The 18,096-nt window shown below is 39.2% G+C and overlaps 1 protein-coding gene across 1 annotated transcript in view; it reads right to left on the minus strand.

Annotated features, from left to right (window-relative positions):
• Nucleotides 1-1,964: 1,964 nt before the first annotated feature.
• Nucleotides 1,965-18,096, minus strand: part of Rpt1 (26S proteasome regulatory subunit Rpt1) — a 141,294-nt gene continuing 125,162 nt past the window's right edge. Inside the window, exons 8-9 of the mRNA XM_067136524.2 lie at nucleotides 13,542-13,737; nucleotides 1,965-2,197 (exon numbers count right to left, since the gene is read on the minus strand). Coding sequence (XP_066992625.2) covers nucleotides 2,040-2,197; nucleotides 13,542-13,737 — 354 coding nt within the window. The 3' untranslated portion in view covers nucleotides 1,965-2,039. The remainder of the gene's footprint in view (nucleotides 2,198-13,541; nucleotides 13,738-18,096) is intronic.

Genomic DNA, 18,096 nt, shown 5'->3' on the forward strand with positions numbered 1-18,096 from the left:
GAAAATTATAACTTATGATAGTGACCTTATCATCGGGCCGTAATTCTTCGATGGTTCTGTGACGGGAATCGTACTAACAGATATTATCTTACTGGCTGTTATCTGAACTTGACAATGTTGGCCTGCTGAATGGTGTAGTTACGCAACAGTATGGTGCCCTTGGACACTACTGGACTCCTATTCAAAATTGGTTGAACAATCAGTTTCCATTATGGATTAGACATGGCCGTCCAGAAGCTCGGACTTAACAACATGTGATAATTGGCTGTGGTCCTTCTTAAAGGAAAAAATTTCCGCAACTCGCATGACTTTTGTTGAAGAGCTGAAAGAAGAGATTACCTGTACCTGAGAATGAATATTCCCGAAATGCTGCGCCGGGCAAGAAGACGCAGACAGCAACGAATCAAACTCTGTGCTAAGAACATTCATATCTGTTTTATTCCATTCTTGCATGAATTTTTTTCTGTTACATACAATTGTTTACCTTTCAGGTTGCTTCTTGTTTCAATACAATAACATTAAACATTTCCAATTGTGATTTCTGGCTCACCCTGTACATTCAACTGAGGTGCTGAATATTTAACTGTTTAACATATAGTGACTGAGTGCAAACTCCGGGCATACCATGGAGACTTGAGTGATTTTCTGACAACAGCAGCTAGTGTGGTAGATAATAATGTAGGTTCTTGTATCTCCAGTGATTCCATGACTGATATTATCTGTATTGTAATTGAATGTAACTGTTGGTACGCTTTTGAGAGAGAGAGAGAGAGAGAGAGAGAGAGGGTGGGGGGGTTGGGTGGAGGTACTGTAGATCTAGAAACAGCTTGATGTATTAAATGAGAAGAAAACAGAATTTAAAAATGTGAGACAAAGATGTTTAATGGAGAACTACAATTATACTGGAAGTGAATTTGTGGAGAATTCAAGACTTTATATGGAAATCAGCAGGAGAATAGAACTTGGAATTGTTTTCTATCATAGATGATACAATATACTATGGAAGGTAGATATTCCAATGAAGGTTGATGAAATAATGCACAATACGTTTTACATACCAGTTAGGACATACAGTACATAGCAGAGACTTAGTCGGTGGCAAAAGATGAAAAGTCAGATACAGGCATGACAAATGACATTTTTTGAGAAGAATGTTACAGAAGAAAAGGAGAGTTAGAATGAGAAATGTAGATACATGGAAAGAAATAAAGGTAGAACAGTTGAGATATATAAGGCATATTTTGGGCATCTGAGGATAAATGACAGAGGAATGTCAAAGTAAAGAATGAAACTGCAAATGAAAGAAGGCCAAAACCCAGATCAGGATGGAAGGACCTAGTTCAGAACTACTAGGATCTCAATGGGAATACCATACATAAGTGACGGGAAATGGTGGAAAGAAAAATGAAGAGTACCTGTATTTGTCCCTAGCTGTATCTGTATAAGAAATGATTATGAACGTCAGAACTTTTCACAAAATCTTTAGTTAAATTAACAACTTATCAAGACCATAGATAGCATAGCAACTGCCACTTTCCACCCACCCACAGTCTGAAGCTATGACATTGAGACTTTGCACATATTTCCATCTATGAATTTGGTTTCCCATAATTCCCATAATTCTGCTGAATATTTCCCAAAAAAACACTCAATAAAAGATAGTTTGTAATTGACTTCAGTGTATACAGAGCATGTATATAAATTGCCTATATTACTACAGGCTTTTGCGGTGTCGTTACTAACAAAATTTATGACCTGAAAGATCATGACTACCGGTACTTTTGAAATGTTCAAACGCATTATAATGGGAAAAAATGTTAGAAGGGTTTGTATTGATGGCTAAATTTATTATTAAAAATACAAACAGTAGATTGAAACTGATACTTAAAATATTTTTTTTTCTTCAACTGCTCACCAATGAAGTGAGTTAGAAATGAAAGGGAAATAAATATTCACAATCATCGTAATATGTAGGAGATGTCATTTATTTCCTGCAAAATTATAAATTAAAAACACAAAATCATATCATCAACTGCATTTTAGTTATACGTCATGTAACGTGGAGTTGCAGAGAACTTTGCATATGACTTGATTACTTTATTCACAGCTTCTAAGAAGTCCTTCTCAGTTGCTACTTTCCTTCGTGCACGAATTGCAAACATTCCAGCCTCAGTGCAAACAGATCGTATTTCAGCTCCTGCAAGAGAAATTCATATTCACAATCCAAATATTAGTAAATAAAGAGTGAAAGCTGATTTTCTTTACAGAGAAGTTTTAGAGGAATTGGGTTAAAGCAGCGTTTAGTTGACATAAATCTGGAAAAATATTATGCACAAAAATTAAATGTAAAATGCCGTCATGTCAGAAGTCAGAAAAAATAGTATCTAGCGTTCCATATCCCTGTTGGATAGCTTTTATTTGTGTATTCAGTAGTACGTTTTCTCGCTTAACACGTTCTTTTACCTTGTCCCCTGGAGAAATGTCTTAACGAGGTTTTACTGTATATGTTTTCATGGATCACCACAGGGTCATTAACCCTCTATGGACCGTTTATCTCCTAAGAACCCCAAACAGCTGAAAACTCTCTCACTTGGGACACTTGTAGCTGGAATACTCAACACTTGTTTTGCAATGATTGCTAAATATGGAAAAGCATCTCTGCTGTTTCTCCACCACATAAGTAGATCATCGTCAACCTGCAGATCTATATTTATATATCAATCAAGTTCATTATGATCTGATAGAGCACTTCAAATAGTTTTTGTCCCCCTTGGCACTGTAGTTGCAATGATGGTGTTGTTTCAGTTTTTCACTTGATGTGGTTACCAACAGTGAAAATAATTATTAATATGCTACATGAGAAATCATGCTAAACATTAAATGCTCATGAAGAGAATATTGGTCTTCTCAGAGACAGAGTGAAACATTAGGTCTACCTTTTGCACACATTTCAGACACAGTTGTATGGAGTTAATGCTCTTCATCTTGGGGCAACTTCTTCGGGTAAATTAACAAGGCACTAATATTGTGCCACCTTTTTTAAGAATATAAACTTTAAACTTCTTATTCAGAAACATTTTTCCAGTTTATTTCAAAAGCTATGTTATTTGAATTGTGAATTTTTATATGTATTTATTTATGGTCTTGTATTATTGTTTATTTTTCATGTCTTTCTTATTAATTAACCGAACATATTAACAGTGAATGTAAATATAATTTTAACTTGACATCTCTATCTTAAACAGTACTATGTGATAGCAATATATGAAACCCTAATACATATTTTCTCAGTAGCCTATCTTTACATCTGGGGCTACTATGATTTAATAATCACGTTAAGTTCCTTCTAAAACCTTTGTAGCATCCCTGCAAGGCTGTAGAAAGAAATAAGCTCAGCAGCTACGTTTTGGTCATAGCCTGTTACTTTCTCCGTGGCATTTTCTGGGTCTAGGATTGTTGTTATATCCTCTATTTGGGAATGAACAGACTCCAGCATGTTCATACAACTATTTCAGTGAGTACAACAATATTGTTTTAAAGACGACTGAAAACAACTTCACATTCTTTCAAAGTACAGTAGAACTTCGATTATACATTCCCGAAAACTATGTTTTTCCGGATTATTAGTTCAAATCAGGTGGTCCCACGAGCATCCTAATTAAATCACATTGTTAAAAATACTGCATTATCCGTTCCTTGAAGAAATGATTTCCCGGATCAACCGTCCATAAATTTCAGTCCCATCAACGCTAAATCCTTGATCAAGGGTTTTTCAAGAAAGTGTATTTCACGAAAGGACTGCTACAGCATACTTATGCATCTTGGTGTTAACGTCACGTCATTGTGATAATTAGAGCAAGAACTGTACTGGAAAAGCGATCGGCGGTGAACTTGCATAAGGGACCATCTTAGCATTGCATTCGGAAGGTATTGTTTAGAGAATCCTAAGAAATCGTAAAGCAGAGAGTGGCCACAACAATTGGAAGGAGACAGAGCAAATTTTGACAGCTCTACTGGAAGATGGAATGAATTCCATCACATGTTCAAACTTGTAAAATGAGTACATTATGTCTTGTATATTATGTACATTTTTCTACTTTTTTCAATTGTATCGCCGAACAGGTTTTCAGCACTTTCCTCAGGACAATGTATAATCACTGGGCTTTCAAGCAGGAATCAAAACTGCTCCTTCTTAACAGAAAGTTAGTATTTTAATATTATCGTATGTTATAAAAAATAAATTGATAATTCAATACAATATATCAAGTAAACAACATTACATAAGCCTGGAGAATCCTCCTCAATGAAACTGTCTATTGAGAGAATGACCCAGTTACCAGCACGATGAAGAAAAGAATCTCTCATTTCTTTCACATCTTACAATTACCAGAAAACAGGATTTTAAGACAACTAGTGATGAGAAAGCTGGGAAAGAAGATAAAAGGGTACCAGGTCAAAGAAATTCAAGAGGATCTCAAAACAGTTGGACTTAAAATTACAGATGTAGAGAAGAATAAAATTACCACCCTTCTTAAGAATGACAAACTTTCAACTGAAATGGTGCACAGAAGGCCTGTAGAGATTTCAGACAAATTAAGAACACTGCGATCAGAACAAATAAGAAGAAGTACTGGGCAGATAAGAAGAATCAAATGGTACAATGTTCAAAGAAAAAGTGTATATGAAAGACTTAAAGGGTCCGATGTGGACAATAAAGTTAATAATAATAATAATAATAATAATAATAATAATAATAATAATAATAATAATAATAATAATTACATCAGTCCTGGAACTAGTTTCAGCCACTTAGTGGCCATCTTCAGCCAAATAAAAATTAAATAGATTATGTGATAACTAAAACATATGTATATCAGACAAAGACGATGCAGGAATAATTATAACATTAAAATACATATAACAACAAAAAATATGGTTATATTGTCATAATATGATGTCTTTAAGTTGACATAAGACCTCAGGCAAAGAAGTAAATCTGGAAATGATAGCCAGAATTAAGAATGAATAAACATACAGAACATAAATTAAAAAGGAGAAAAATTATCTATGAGACTCACCTCTATAGTGAAATGTACAGTATAGCTAATGTCTGATGTAGACCAAGCAATGACTTGCAGGAGGAAGCAGGCAGGCCATGTAAACAAAGGAGTGGATAGGGAACAAGCACTGACTTGTAGGAAGCAGGCAATATAAACAAAGGAGTAGATAGGGAGAGGACGGGGTAAAGAAGGGAGAGGAAGGGAAGAGGGAGGACTGAAGGGGTGTCTACGGTCTACGAAAGTTGCATGAAAATGAGAAATGGTTGAATTTCTGAACTTCACAGGGTAAATTACACCTTCGGGAAGGAAGCCGTTAGCCTCAGGAAAGTTCAGTTTTGCTCTCCGATTTTCATTGATATTGCTGAATAACCTAGAAAGCTGTTTGTGCTTGTATTTCGCATCCCTTTCAGAAAGTTAGAAATTTATTTCGTGTTGAGTCATACAGTGAAAGGAAGCGAATATTTGTCACGTGAAAGCCTATGTACAGATGAGGAACACAATCGTGTTGACTAGCGTGGTCATATTATTGTGTAGCCCAGTTATAGATACTGAAAAAGTTGTGATATTCGCTTACTAATGAAAACAAAATTAATATTCAGGAAGACGACAAGCATCCACATCTTTCAACAGTGGTGCTTATGTTGAAACTCACACCTTCGAGTTTCGACTTGAGTCGATCAAAGTGTTGTCACATTCGAGATGATGCTCAAAGTAATCCTCTCACACATGGCCAAGTTTAACCTCCAAATAATTCATGGTGGAAGAGTGTGACCAGAAAACAATGTTCAACACGTCGAGTGCCAAGCGACCCCATTTGGGTATATGAGAGTAGTCAAGTTTTTGAACTTCACGTTCCCATATGGGGTCGTAGGTTCGTTGTAAATCGAGAACTGTGCAGACCCATTTGGGTGCGCACTAAGTATGTGTTTCGAAGCTGTATAAATTCTCTTCCTGCCATCTGCTGGTCATCTATTTAAATACATGCATAGTCCACCTTCCATTCCTCAATCCCTGTTTTGGCGCGACCCCGTATGGGTACATCAAGAGTGCTTTGTAGGGTGACAAATTCATTGTCTATCTCGTGCACGGATTGTTTATGTAAGTGTACAGTGCTGTGAGTTTCCTTTTCTAGTTTAAGTTGTTACGAGTAAATCGAGCAGTAAAATACTTAGTGCAGATAGTCTGGACGATATATCGAACAAGTCGGACAATGATTATCTAGACGAAGTATATAGTTAGGGTGATTTTGAACCCAGTACAGAGGAAATAGCGATCTCGCACGTTTGTCCACATTGATGAATTACAGTCTTCAGCATACACTTCCCCACTGTACTCCTAGTTTCCAAGCCAGCTCTTGCAACAATTATGACCGTCTTCAACGATATGGATAGTCACTGGTTTCCCATGCCGCACAATCATCGGTGTTAGGTTCTCTTACTCAAATTAAAAGTTATACAAACACAATTACATACTTATTCTCCGTAACTATTAATTTTTCTTATATTATTATTCTGTTACATCCTAATTTACCAAATTCACATGATTGTCACTACTTTATATAACTACATTTTATACGAAAATTTCCTAACCTAATTTCGAAAGATCGTCATTTACAAACATTTCCTGACCTAAAATCGGGGATCGTACGTTTTTACGGCTCCAGTATGAACACGCTAAAACTTCTCTCATAATCAACAGCATATAATGCATCCCTGCAAAGGAAAAGGTTAGTATGACCGAGCGTCGGGACAGTAACTACTGTACAAGTACAACCCCATATGGGAGCGCGTGTACATGTACAATTCATAATGACCAATACGACCCCATATGGGGTCGCAATATTTTACCTAATATACATAATAATACATAATAATATGACTTCAGCGATCATTTGCTTGGTTAAGCCTGAGAAAGTTTTGGCACCAGGGAGTAACTGTATGTTATTAGCTCACGCCACTAGATGGCAATCCTATGAAATTCGGTCTGGCACTCAACGTGTTAATAATCTACTAGTCCAATATGACTTCAGATGACATTGGTTTTAGAAAGTGTGTGACCGTTGTCATTTAATACACCCCAGTGGAAAAGCTTTTTGTATTTGTTCTCTTATCTTTTTCATGCCTTTTAATACTCGCATCTTTAGAAACAGTAGATGGCCCACTTCCTTCACTGTACCCGTACATACCAACGTAAAATGGGAATCAACATTTATATCAAATGTACTCACGTCGAAAGAAAGAAGCTTTTCTCTACTGGAGTTCTGAATCGTGTATTCAATAGTATGTTTTCTCGCTCAACTTATTCTCTTTCCTTGTTCCCTGCAGAAACATCCAAACGAGGTTTTACTGAATTAAATAACCTCTGAAACCGGTCATCCTTTCTGCACCGTATTCAAAAAAAAGTTATTGACTTTATGTCCCAGTAACTGCTTTTGCAGTTTTTGGAGACACCAATGTGCCGGAATTTATTCCTGCAGTTCTTTTATGTGCCAATAAATCTTCTGACACGAGGCTGACATTTTTGAGCACCTTCAAATACCACCAGACTAAGCCAGGATCGAACCTGTCAAGATAAGGTCAGAACACCAGTGCCTCAACCGTCTGAGCCACTCAACCCAGCCTGCCGTATTTTGAGATGTATCACATTCTTACTTAATTTCAGTAACTGAAAATCCACAGCCTGTTTCCAGTCATCCGACCGGGTCAGGAATGGAATGAATGAAGCCCCCATCTAGCGGCGAAGATGGGAATTGTGCCGGCTGCCGAAGCCTGTTGCACTCCTCTGGGGCAATGATTAATGAATGATTAATGAAATGAAATGATATTGGAGAGTGTTGCTGGAATGAAAGATGACAGGGAAAACCGGAGTACACGGAGAAAAACCTGTTCCACCTCCACTTTGTCCAGCACAAATCTCACATGGATTGACCAAGATTTGAACAATGGAACCCAGCGGTGAGAGGCCGGCGCGCTGCTGCCTGAGCCACAGGGGCTCCACTTCATTTCAGTACACAATATTAAATTAATTGATTGTTTACTTCAGCCTTTATTTCTAACTACTATCGGTCCGGATACTTACGCATTTATTACGGGAATATGTTGCCTTTCATTTTCAAATTGTGTTTAAAGAACAACAGTCAATGAGGATTACTAATCGACTCTGACATTCCCTTCGAGTTCAAATGTCAGCGAATGAGCTTGCGAGTGCACATGCGCAAAAACTACACCGAAGATGATCGTTTGCATTCATTGTAGTCAGTGGCGTCCATAAATATTGATAATGGAAATAACGCATGCTTAATCGCTCATAATAACGGATACATCACTGATAGGGTTCTCGCTGTAACCGTAGGATAATACACAGTTTAATATAGGAATTTTCAAGGGACATAAAAAATCTGCCGTTCCAACGGAGTTCGCGCTATATGCCGTATTCGCTATAGCGGACTTTACTGTGTATGTATTTTAACGTTATAATTATTCCTGAAATATTGTCTTTGCTTACTATACATATGTTTTAGTTACCACATAATCTGTTTAATTTTTATTTGGCTGAAGATGGCCATTAAGTGGCTGAAACTAGTCCCAAGACTGATGTAATAGTATTTACTTGATATATTGTATTGAAAAGGTGGATCATCTTGTCTATTTCTTATAATCGACTTCAATACGGAACAAAAATGAAATTTATAGCTTATAAATATGATTATGTTATCGAGACCAGACAGATGTTGCACCTTACATAAAGCCATGGGAGGTTTTGGGATTGCCTATTACTGCTTTGGTCTTAATATAAGACTGGGAATTTTACCGTTTCTGTATTAAAACGTTATAAAAACCGCAGTTGTTTTATTTGCGCACGTTACATTTAAAAACTTTGCATCATTTCCCACTCGTACTGACCTGTACAGTGAGCGTTCTTTTCAGTTGAGCTCAAGGTCACGAATAACTGAACCATAATTTCTGAAGTTTTGATGATATTTCTTCTCTTTCCAATTTGATTGTGATTATTGATGGGCAGAATTAAATATAATGCATTCAAGAACTTTTGAGAATTGATACTTCATTCAAAAGCATATTCTAGAGTTCAACGTAGGCCTGATTTACGCAGTAAAAGATTTCCAGAAACTGACTACGAACAGTATACTGGTGATCAAATTACAATGGAAGATTAAAAAAAAGGGATTTTGCCATCATGTTGGACGCTTTTGTATCTGAAGTGCTTTATTTTATTAGATTAGAGAATTAAAAGCTACTTATGGTCGATTGTAGTTTGGCTTAGCGTTATCGGTATTAGATTTTTTGAAGAGTTTAGCTGATAAAAGTTGCTGGACTGAAAGAAGTTTTCATGGAAAACTGATGAAAACTCTGTCACAGTCCAACGGAAGAATGGGGATGCTTTCACCTCACGGTGGGCTTAAGTAACCAACAGCAAGCTCGCTGGCTTTGGGGGTTCCCCAACTGTTTGAAAAAACAGCCAATCAGTGGACTAGCCTAGTTCAACGGCTCTACATTTAAACCAATTAATATATAAAAGCGCTCAAGTACTAGGTATTTTCACTCAACAGTGGACAATAACTCTGTGCTGACTTCTGGTTCTATCAGACCTATGGATTAGCAGTTAATAACGGATTTTACTGAATAAATGTAGAAGATGACAGCACTGTAAAATCAAAGTTGGCCCATCTGATATCCTTGTTCTGGGCTTCCCTTCATCCAAATCTGTCACACTCTGAGCTCATCATTGGTTATGTTTGAACGGTGGAGTGAGGCTTCCTTACTCGAGTCTGCCGGAAACGGCTTGTTTTAAAAATTTGAAGCAGCTCGCACCGTGGAAAAGTACCGGAGAATCTCACCCCCTCTCGCGATTCCAACCGACTATCAGCCTCACCTTCAGCTCTCAGCATTTGAAATATAAGAATACTGTCCACATTGCATAAATCAATAAGTACCGGTACATAGGCTAATTGAGGCATCAATGGAATGTCTCAGTATATCTGCCGTCGAGGGAAATTTTGCAAGCCTTATTTCTGCTGTTGAAGGAAGGTTAGAAAACAGGTTTTCGACTATCAAGGGAGATGTGCAGAATATAAGGGAAAACATCCTTCACATAGTAGAAGATACATTAACACAAACGGGACATATCCTTTTTTTTTTTTTTTGCTAGTTGTTTTTTACATCGCACCGACACAGATAGGTCTTACGGTGACGATAGGACAGGAAAGGGCTAGGAGTGGAAAGGAAGCGGCTGTGGCCTTAATTAAGGTACAGCCCCAGCATTTGCCTGGTGTGAAAATGGGAAACCACGGAAAACCATTTTCAGGGCTGCCGACAGTGGGGTTCGAACCTACTATCTTCCAAATACTGGATACTGGCCGCACTTAAGCGACTGCAGCTATCGAGCTCGGTACAGGACATATCACCACACCTCTAAACCCCTCAAACCTGACCGGCAATACAGCACACCTACACCAGAAGGTGATTATAGAGAGCCTTCCAGAATACCATGGGCGACTGGAGGAGAACCCTACTAGCTTCGTTGAGGGATCGGTCAGCCTATTAGGCAGGACTAATTTACCAGAGGACATCTTCGTGCAACTCATCACACTGTAATTAAAGGGGAAGTCGCTACTTGGTGGAAAAACTTGAAGGGTTTAAATCTAAACTGGATGGACTTCAAGAGGGAATTCCTCGCTAGGTTTAATTCCGAAGGGGTGAAGAGCTCTGTGAAAAGGAAGCTACTGACTGAGGCACAACCCAATGGCATGAGAGCTAGCACCTTCGTCCTACAGAAGTACCAACTCTTCAAGCATCTGCACCCGGAAGAAAGCGAAAACGAGATCTTACCAGATATCACAGAGCTACTCCAGGATAAGATTCGACTCCTAGTGAAAGTATCACAACCTTTGATGATCTACGCAGAATCATCGCCCAGCTGGAGGAGGAATGCAAGAGCAAAGCTACAGAAGAGACCAGTGCAGTTAGGAAGTGCTACCAGTGTGGAAGGTTCCTGAAGAACAAGTGCCCAGCCTTGACGTTCGGAAAACTAGGTCCGGCTCATTCTGGATTGTGGGGGGGAGGGGGGATGGGACCGGGAACAGGAATGCACCCCAAGACCTGACAGATAAGCAACCCCGGTCAAGTAGGAGAGGAACTGGTCAGATAGTGAGTAGAATAGGCCAACCCCGCCCAGCTATCATCTTAAGGATTGGAAACAAGAATTTTTCAGCCATCCTCGACAGCCAAGCAAGCCATTAATTTGTCAACGGGACCGGCGCCAGATTACTACCACCTATGCAGTCTCACCATCTCGGATGGGTAGTGGAAGCAACGGACGGAGTAACCTATTCCATCTCCTTCCCATGGTAGGTCCGCTGGGTCCAATCGACGGTGTCTTCGTTCCTAGTGATGATGATCCACAGGTCCTTGCGTGGCATTCAAAGCTTCGCTAACTGGTAATAAAGAGATGAGCAACTACTATCCCCCTAAATCTATAGCTAACTATCTATTACATCTACTCTGTAGCATCCCACACATGCGTGGATAGCCAGCATCACGTCACATGCTACCTCTACAACTATCTACACTAACTACTTAATTACCTTATTCTAACTAAGACTAAGTCTGACTGGTCGCGGAACCCCACCCCGCAAGGAAACATCCCATCCAACCCGCGGATACCGCCAGCAGCCCTGCCTTGTAAGGCCGTGTACTGAACCTCATAGACTCTTGCTGATAATGTGTTCCTCACTATTCCTTACATAACAGGCTGCATGTGGCGGATAGCCCGTCCAACACACGGCCCATCACACTCTTATCTCCCGTCTAGCCAGATCTCCTTACACGGCTCGTCTTCCATCACATCTTCCATTCGTTCCTCTCCACGTGCAGATGTAATAATCAACACTTCCTTGGGATGGGTCAGACCCGCCCCTCTCTCTCACCTCTTACGTCATGCACTCCGCCATTTTGCTTGTTCCCACCTGATCATACTCACACTACACACATATAAACACTCCATTCTTCTACATAGTCTACCATTCCAGACACACAACAGTTCATCATTCCAAACTCTCCTTTACGGATACTATTTTCTGAAAGAATGTTTCTTGAGGGTCCACCTTTTCAATACAGTATACTGTATGTTTTTTATTAATTTACATAAATAATGTTACATCATTACTATGTCTTAACCGGGACATTTTTGCCTATTTTTTAGGCATCTTTCGACAGAGCAATTCATGTTAGCTCAACTATTTTAAGCATTTTATCATAAACAAAGCCTAGGATCCTCGCAATTTTGATCATAGATATAAGGAACAGTAGCTGAAGATGCCAAAAAAATTAAGCGAAACATGTCCTGCTTAAGACATAATAGGAATGATGTAACATTATTTATGTAAAATAATAAAGAAAAAAACATTTAATGTATTGAAAAGATGGGCCCTCAAGAAACATTCATTCAGAAAGGTATATGTTGCTCAACACAAACCTAACGATGAGATTTATAACATGTAATAAGCAGGATACTAAACCTACTTACATATTACTGGCAAAACTTTTAGTGACACTTGAATTCCCTAGTGCTGAATCGGTAGACCTCGGCAATCTTCGAGATTTGTACTGACAACCATTGAACACAAACTATGAATCGCCATGAGACATCTGGAGTACACTTTACGTACTAGTATTGTTGTTGTTTACACAGCAAAGCTAAAATATAGAATTCATGCTAGGAACAAGATTTGCATTGAGAAATGTTATATAATGTGTGTGTGACACAGTTGTTGGCTTAAGATAATGAAGGTTTAGAAAATACCTATTGATCGATCGATCATACTATTGCTTCAATTTAGATTTCATTTCCATTTTACAAAGAAGTATTACTAAAAGTTTTGCAAGTAATATAGTCCCAGTGGAGATTTCTCCTCTAAAGGGTTAGGGACGATCGGTGGATTGTACAGTCCTAGCCGCCTGAGAACAAGGAGGGCCTCGACTGAGAATATGTCTGGAATGCCCTCTCCCATTCCATATCAACTGGTATCCTGACTCTCAGGACCACTTACTAGGCCACTCAGCCATTGCCTAGGGTTCACGAACCACTAAAGACAAAGTATCTGAACTCAATACTAAAATTTTGGGACAACAATTAATTTTTATGTACAGTATATGTCCACTCCATCTAAATTTCTAGTCAAAGTGAGCTGTGCAGTAACAGAAATCATTGCAAAGAAATATAAGCCATTCACAAAGATTCATATTATTTCCTGTCAAATAAATATTGTTGATACTGACCACAGGATGTACAGCTATCATGAAAAGCTGTGTCAGTACTTGCAGTAAGATCGGACATTTCAAAACCTATTACATGTACCGTAGATGCTATACAACAATTACTAGATTACACTACTGAGTAACATTAATAAATTTCTGAATGTTTCTACAAATTAAAAATTTAAACTTTAAATTATTATTGCATTACCAGTGCTGTTAGGACAGAGACGAGCTAACAACTCAAAACGAATGTCACGTTCCACACTCATGGAACGGGCATGTATTTTGAAAATGTGAGTACGACCTTCAAGGTCAGGTAAACCAAATTCCACTTTACGGTCAAGCCGTCCAGGCCGCATCAATGCAGGATCCAGGGTATCAGGTCGATTTGTAGCCATCAGAACCTGGGAAGGAAAATAAAAATTATTTCAAAAACTATTTTTAAAAATGTGTCTAATGTTGTGTTAAGACTTTGCTAAATACTTTATTTCTTTTTGTATTTCTTTCTTTATTTCTTTTTATATTTTCCGCACGTATTTTTAAAGAAATTATCACAAAATATCACACCAACAATAACAATGGGCACACTATGTGGATGACATAGAGTCAGAAGACAATATTGCCCTTAATTATCTGGACAGAAAGGTCTTAATGAGATAGGAAATGGCTAGCAGTTGGGAGGAAGCGGTCGTGGCCTTGATTAAGGTACAGCCCCAGCATTTGCCTGGTGTGAAAATGGGAAACCAAGGAAAACCATCTTCAGGGCTTCCAACAGTGGGATTCGAACCCACTATCTCCCGGATGCAAGCTCACAGCCACGCGCCTCTACCAGTATGGTCAACTCACCCGAACAACACTTTATCCTTTCATATACAGTGGAAACTCTATTCTCCATTTTTGGAGGGACCACGAAAAAAAAGAAACCCGTACAACACGGAAAAATGGAAAATCCGGAATTGAATGATGATGATGCCTGTTGTTTAAAGGGGCCTAACATCTAGGTCATCGGCCCGTAATGGTACGAAATGAGACAAAATGGTATGACAGTTTAAAAATCCATAATCCTCCACTGACCAGAATTCGAAAACGTGAGGACGAAGAATGAATGGACTGATATGAAGTTAAAACAATCAGTGGATCCGACCCGCAATGCCCCACATTCCCAGAAACTTTGCGTTAAACTATAGTATTACTGACCAAGGGACAGCTTCTAAAGCACAATACTGACTTGATGATGCTTATAGTCGAAACGGGTCCAAAATCCATGTCATCGGCTCCTCATAATGGTACTTATCGCTAGGAAAATAGAACCATGCTATGTGTCATGTTGCATCAAAAGTAGCATAGGACTCGTGTATTCCACACAGTATGGTACTAAGCACAGGTAATGAAATTCGCACATGTAACATAGATCTATGGTGTTTTGCATACTCCGGCGCTACTTACAGACAACATAAACCTATTCAGGCAACGCAAACCTATGGCGTTCCTCACATAAGTGGACTAAACACAGGGACCCACACTATCCCATGGTGTTCCTCACAGAGTGGGTACCAAGCACAGGCAAGGCAGAACCATGGTGCCACTAATCCCATGGTGTTGCTCATATAGGGGTACGAATAACAGATCCTGTAAAAGCCGCCAATGCACTCTATTGCTACTAATCACAAACCTATTGTGTACCTGACATAGTGGTACTACGCGCAAGTATAAGCGACCCATGGTGTTCCCCGTGTGGTGGTACTAATTACAAGTAGTATCATGGTTCTAATTTTATCATCCCTTGGTTGCCCCTTTTAGTCGCCTCTTAGGACAGGCAGGGGATACCGTGGGTGTATTCTTCGTCTCCGTCCCCCACCCACACGGGGTGGTGTGTGTGGTCTGCGAGAGGTATTTTATTTCCCTCAAGTCCACCGGTTAGGACCCCCTTATCCGCCACCTGGGACGCGCCACGTGGGAGTATCACCTCTCTTCCTGCTGCGCCAGCGTAGTAGGTTCGTTGCGGGATCGAATGAACCATAAACAATTTGACTAAACATCACAAAAATGAAATATATATTTATAATCTTACAAACACCCCTAAACTAAAACAAACTACAGCCCCAATGGGCCTTCCGCCTACCAAGCGACTGCTGCTCGGTCCGAAGGCCCGCGGATTACGAGGTGATGCATGCTCAGTGTAACAAATCCTCTCGGCCGTTATTCCTGGTTCTCTAGACCAGAGTCGCCATTTCACCATTAAATAGCTGCTCAATTAAAGGTAAACGGACCGGGCGAGTTGGCCGTGCGTGTAGAGGCGCGCGGCTGTGAGCTTGTATCCGGGAGATAGTAGGTTCGAATCCCACTATCGGCAGCCCTGAAAATGGTTTTTGTGGTTTCCCATTTTCACACCAGGCAAATGCTGGGGCTGTACCTTAATTAAGGCCACGGCCGCTTCCTTCCAACTCCTAGGCCTTTCCTATCCCATCGTCGCCATAAGACCTATCTGTGTCGGTGCGACGTAAATCCCATAGCAAAAAAAGAGGTAAACGTAAAAAAACCTGGAACCAGCCCTCATATCCAGGTAGAAATGCCTGGCCTGGCCGGGAATCGAACCTGGGCCCTCCGGGTGAGAAGCAGGCAAGTTAAACCGCAGGGCCGGCTTCGAACATTAATTACCGGTATGTGACTTAAAAATCTAGAAACTCTACATTCAGTCAGTTTCCTCTAGAAACTTATTTCTGTTCAGCAACTTTGATCAGACAAACTCTTCAAAAAATTTTATACCCGTAACAACAATTAACCACAAGTAGTTTTTAATTCTATAAAACTGCCTGCTGTCATTTCTTGATGGATACAGTACTTTTGTATCCATCTCTTGGCACAGGCCAGAGTAAAGTGTAGCTTCCACCGAAGTCCCAGTCAACATCCATGGCTGTGACAATATGGAAGTTGCTGGGGTATGGGTACTGCTGAGTAATGACATTCAGAGCATGACTAGTGCATCTGAGTGTTATGAAAAGTGCTGCTCATAGGGTCAGTCGTGCTGCAATAGTACTTTCTGACCCAGTGAGGAAAGCAATGGCAAACTACCTCACTCCTCATCTTGCCTAGTACGCCTCATTTTGGTGCTGCGATTGGTTTTTGGGGTTTCCTCATAACAGCATAACCTTTGGTGGTGTTATTTGAGGATCCAACCAGCCTCTGGGCTGATGACCTAACAGACAGACAATCCCCTTTTTTAATCTTTCATTGTAATTTGGTCTCCGGTATACTGTTCGTAGTCAGTTTATGGAAATCTTGTATCGCGTAAATTACGCCTACATCAACTTATAAAGGTTATGTTGAAGCAAGACCAACTGCAATACCTCAAACCTTAACCAACCTATCGAAACCGTCCAATATGGCGGATACCGGTGTGCTAGCATGAGTTTGTTTTGATTGTGGAAGTTGTGTTGTTGCTCAATAATTACGTGGAACTTGAATATCATTAATCGTAAATTTTATATATTTATAGCTTTAAAGAAGCTATGGAGCCTCTTTCAGTGCCTTGAGAAGCTGTTTATTCTTAAAAAGCTTATTTATTTGAGCAATTTACGTGATGATTAGGTTATTGTTCTAGTGTTCTTCACTAAAAGTGTTTTTTCTATATTTTCAGTTAACTGTGCAGTATGTGTATAGTTTAATACAATGGGTCGTATGTGCCGTGTGCCTGGATGCAAGTCCAATTATAGGGGTAGTATACAAGTTTCAATGTTCAGATTTCCGAAAGACCCAGTATTAAGGCAAAAATCGGTTAGGTGCATTCACAGGGAAAACTTCGAACCAAATGATAACAGTGTTGTGTGTATTAATCATTTTGATCCTAAATGTATTGTTAGGGAAGACATTATACCCACAGAAGGTGGTGATCCAGGTCGAGTGCCATGCAAAGTTCCAAAGTTAACGACTGATGCCCATCCTAGCATTTTCCCCAATCAGCCAACATACCCGACTGCAAACATAAGCCAGTCCCGGAAAGATCCGGAAATTCGTAAGCAAGAGGCACAATTGAGAGATGAAAATAATTTTCAACAGTGGTGCAAAAATGATATAATTGATAATTTCCAGTGTTTTACAACTGAGGTGCATAAACGAAAGCTAACCCCATTTCTTGTAAGTGAAAATGAGGATTATGTTCTCTTTTATAAATTACAAGAGGATGATGTGCCATCAATTCTGGTGAGTTTTAAAGTGACGAGTTATTTAGATGTTCAAGTGTACCATAGAAACATCACTATACCTACTCAACAGTTCAGATGGATTTTGGAGAGTGAAGGGCAGTAAGGCTTGAAATGCAACAGATGGAGCAAGTTTGATTCATTGGTAAGTCATCTTGGAAATTTTTCAGATTCTAGTGTTACAGTTAGTACTAATTAGTTAATAAATTTTGTAAAATATGCTCTCAGAGTGGACAGTGTCTTCAACAAACTGAAGGTCAATAAAATAAAATCTGCATTATAGCAACTGGAATTAGGTGAAACAAATCAGGTGCGTTATTCCACAGAATTATTAGTATGGGCTGCAACTATTTCATTTTCATTCCCTGGTGCATATCATTTTCTCAGGTTTACAAATGTGATGACTTTGCCTCACCCTTTGTACTTGAGGAAATTTTTGACTAAAATAGGTACGATCTGTCCAGGCATTGGGCCTTCACAGAAAGCATTCTTGCAAAAAAAAAAAAAAAAAAAAAAAAAAAAAAAAAAAAAAAAGTAAAACTTCTTAAGGAACATGAAAACGTA

The sequence above is a fragment of the Anabrus simplex genome, chromosome 1, assembly GCF_040414725.1.
Source record: "Anabrus simplex isolate iqAnaSimp1 chromosome 1, ASM4041472v1, whole genome shotgun sequence".
NCBI lineage: Eukaryota > Metazoa > Arthropoda > Insecta > Orthoptera > Tettigoniidae > Anabrus > Anabrus simplex.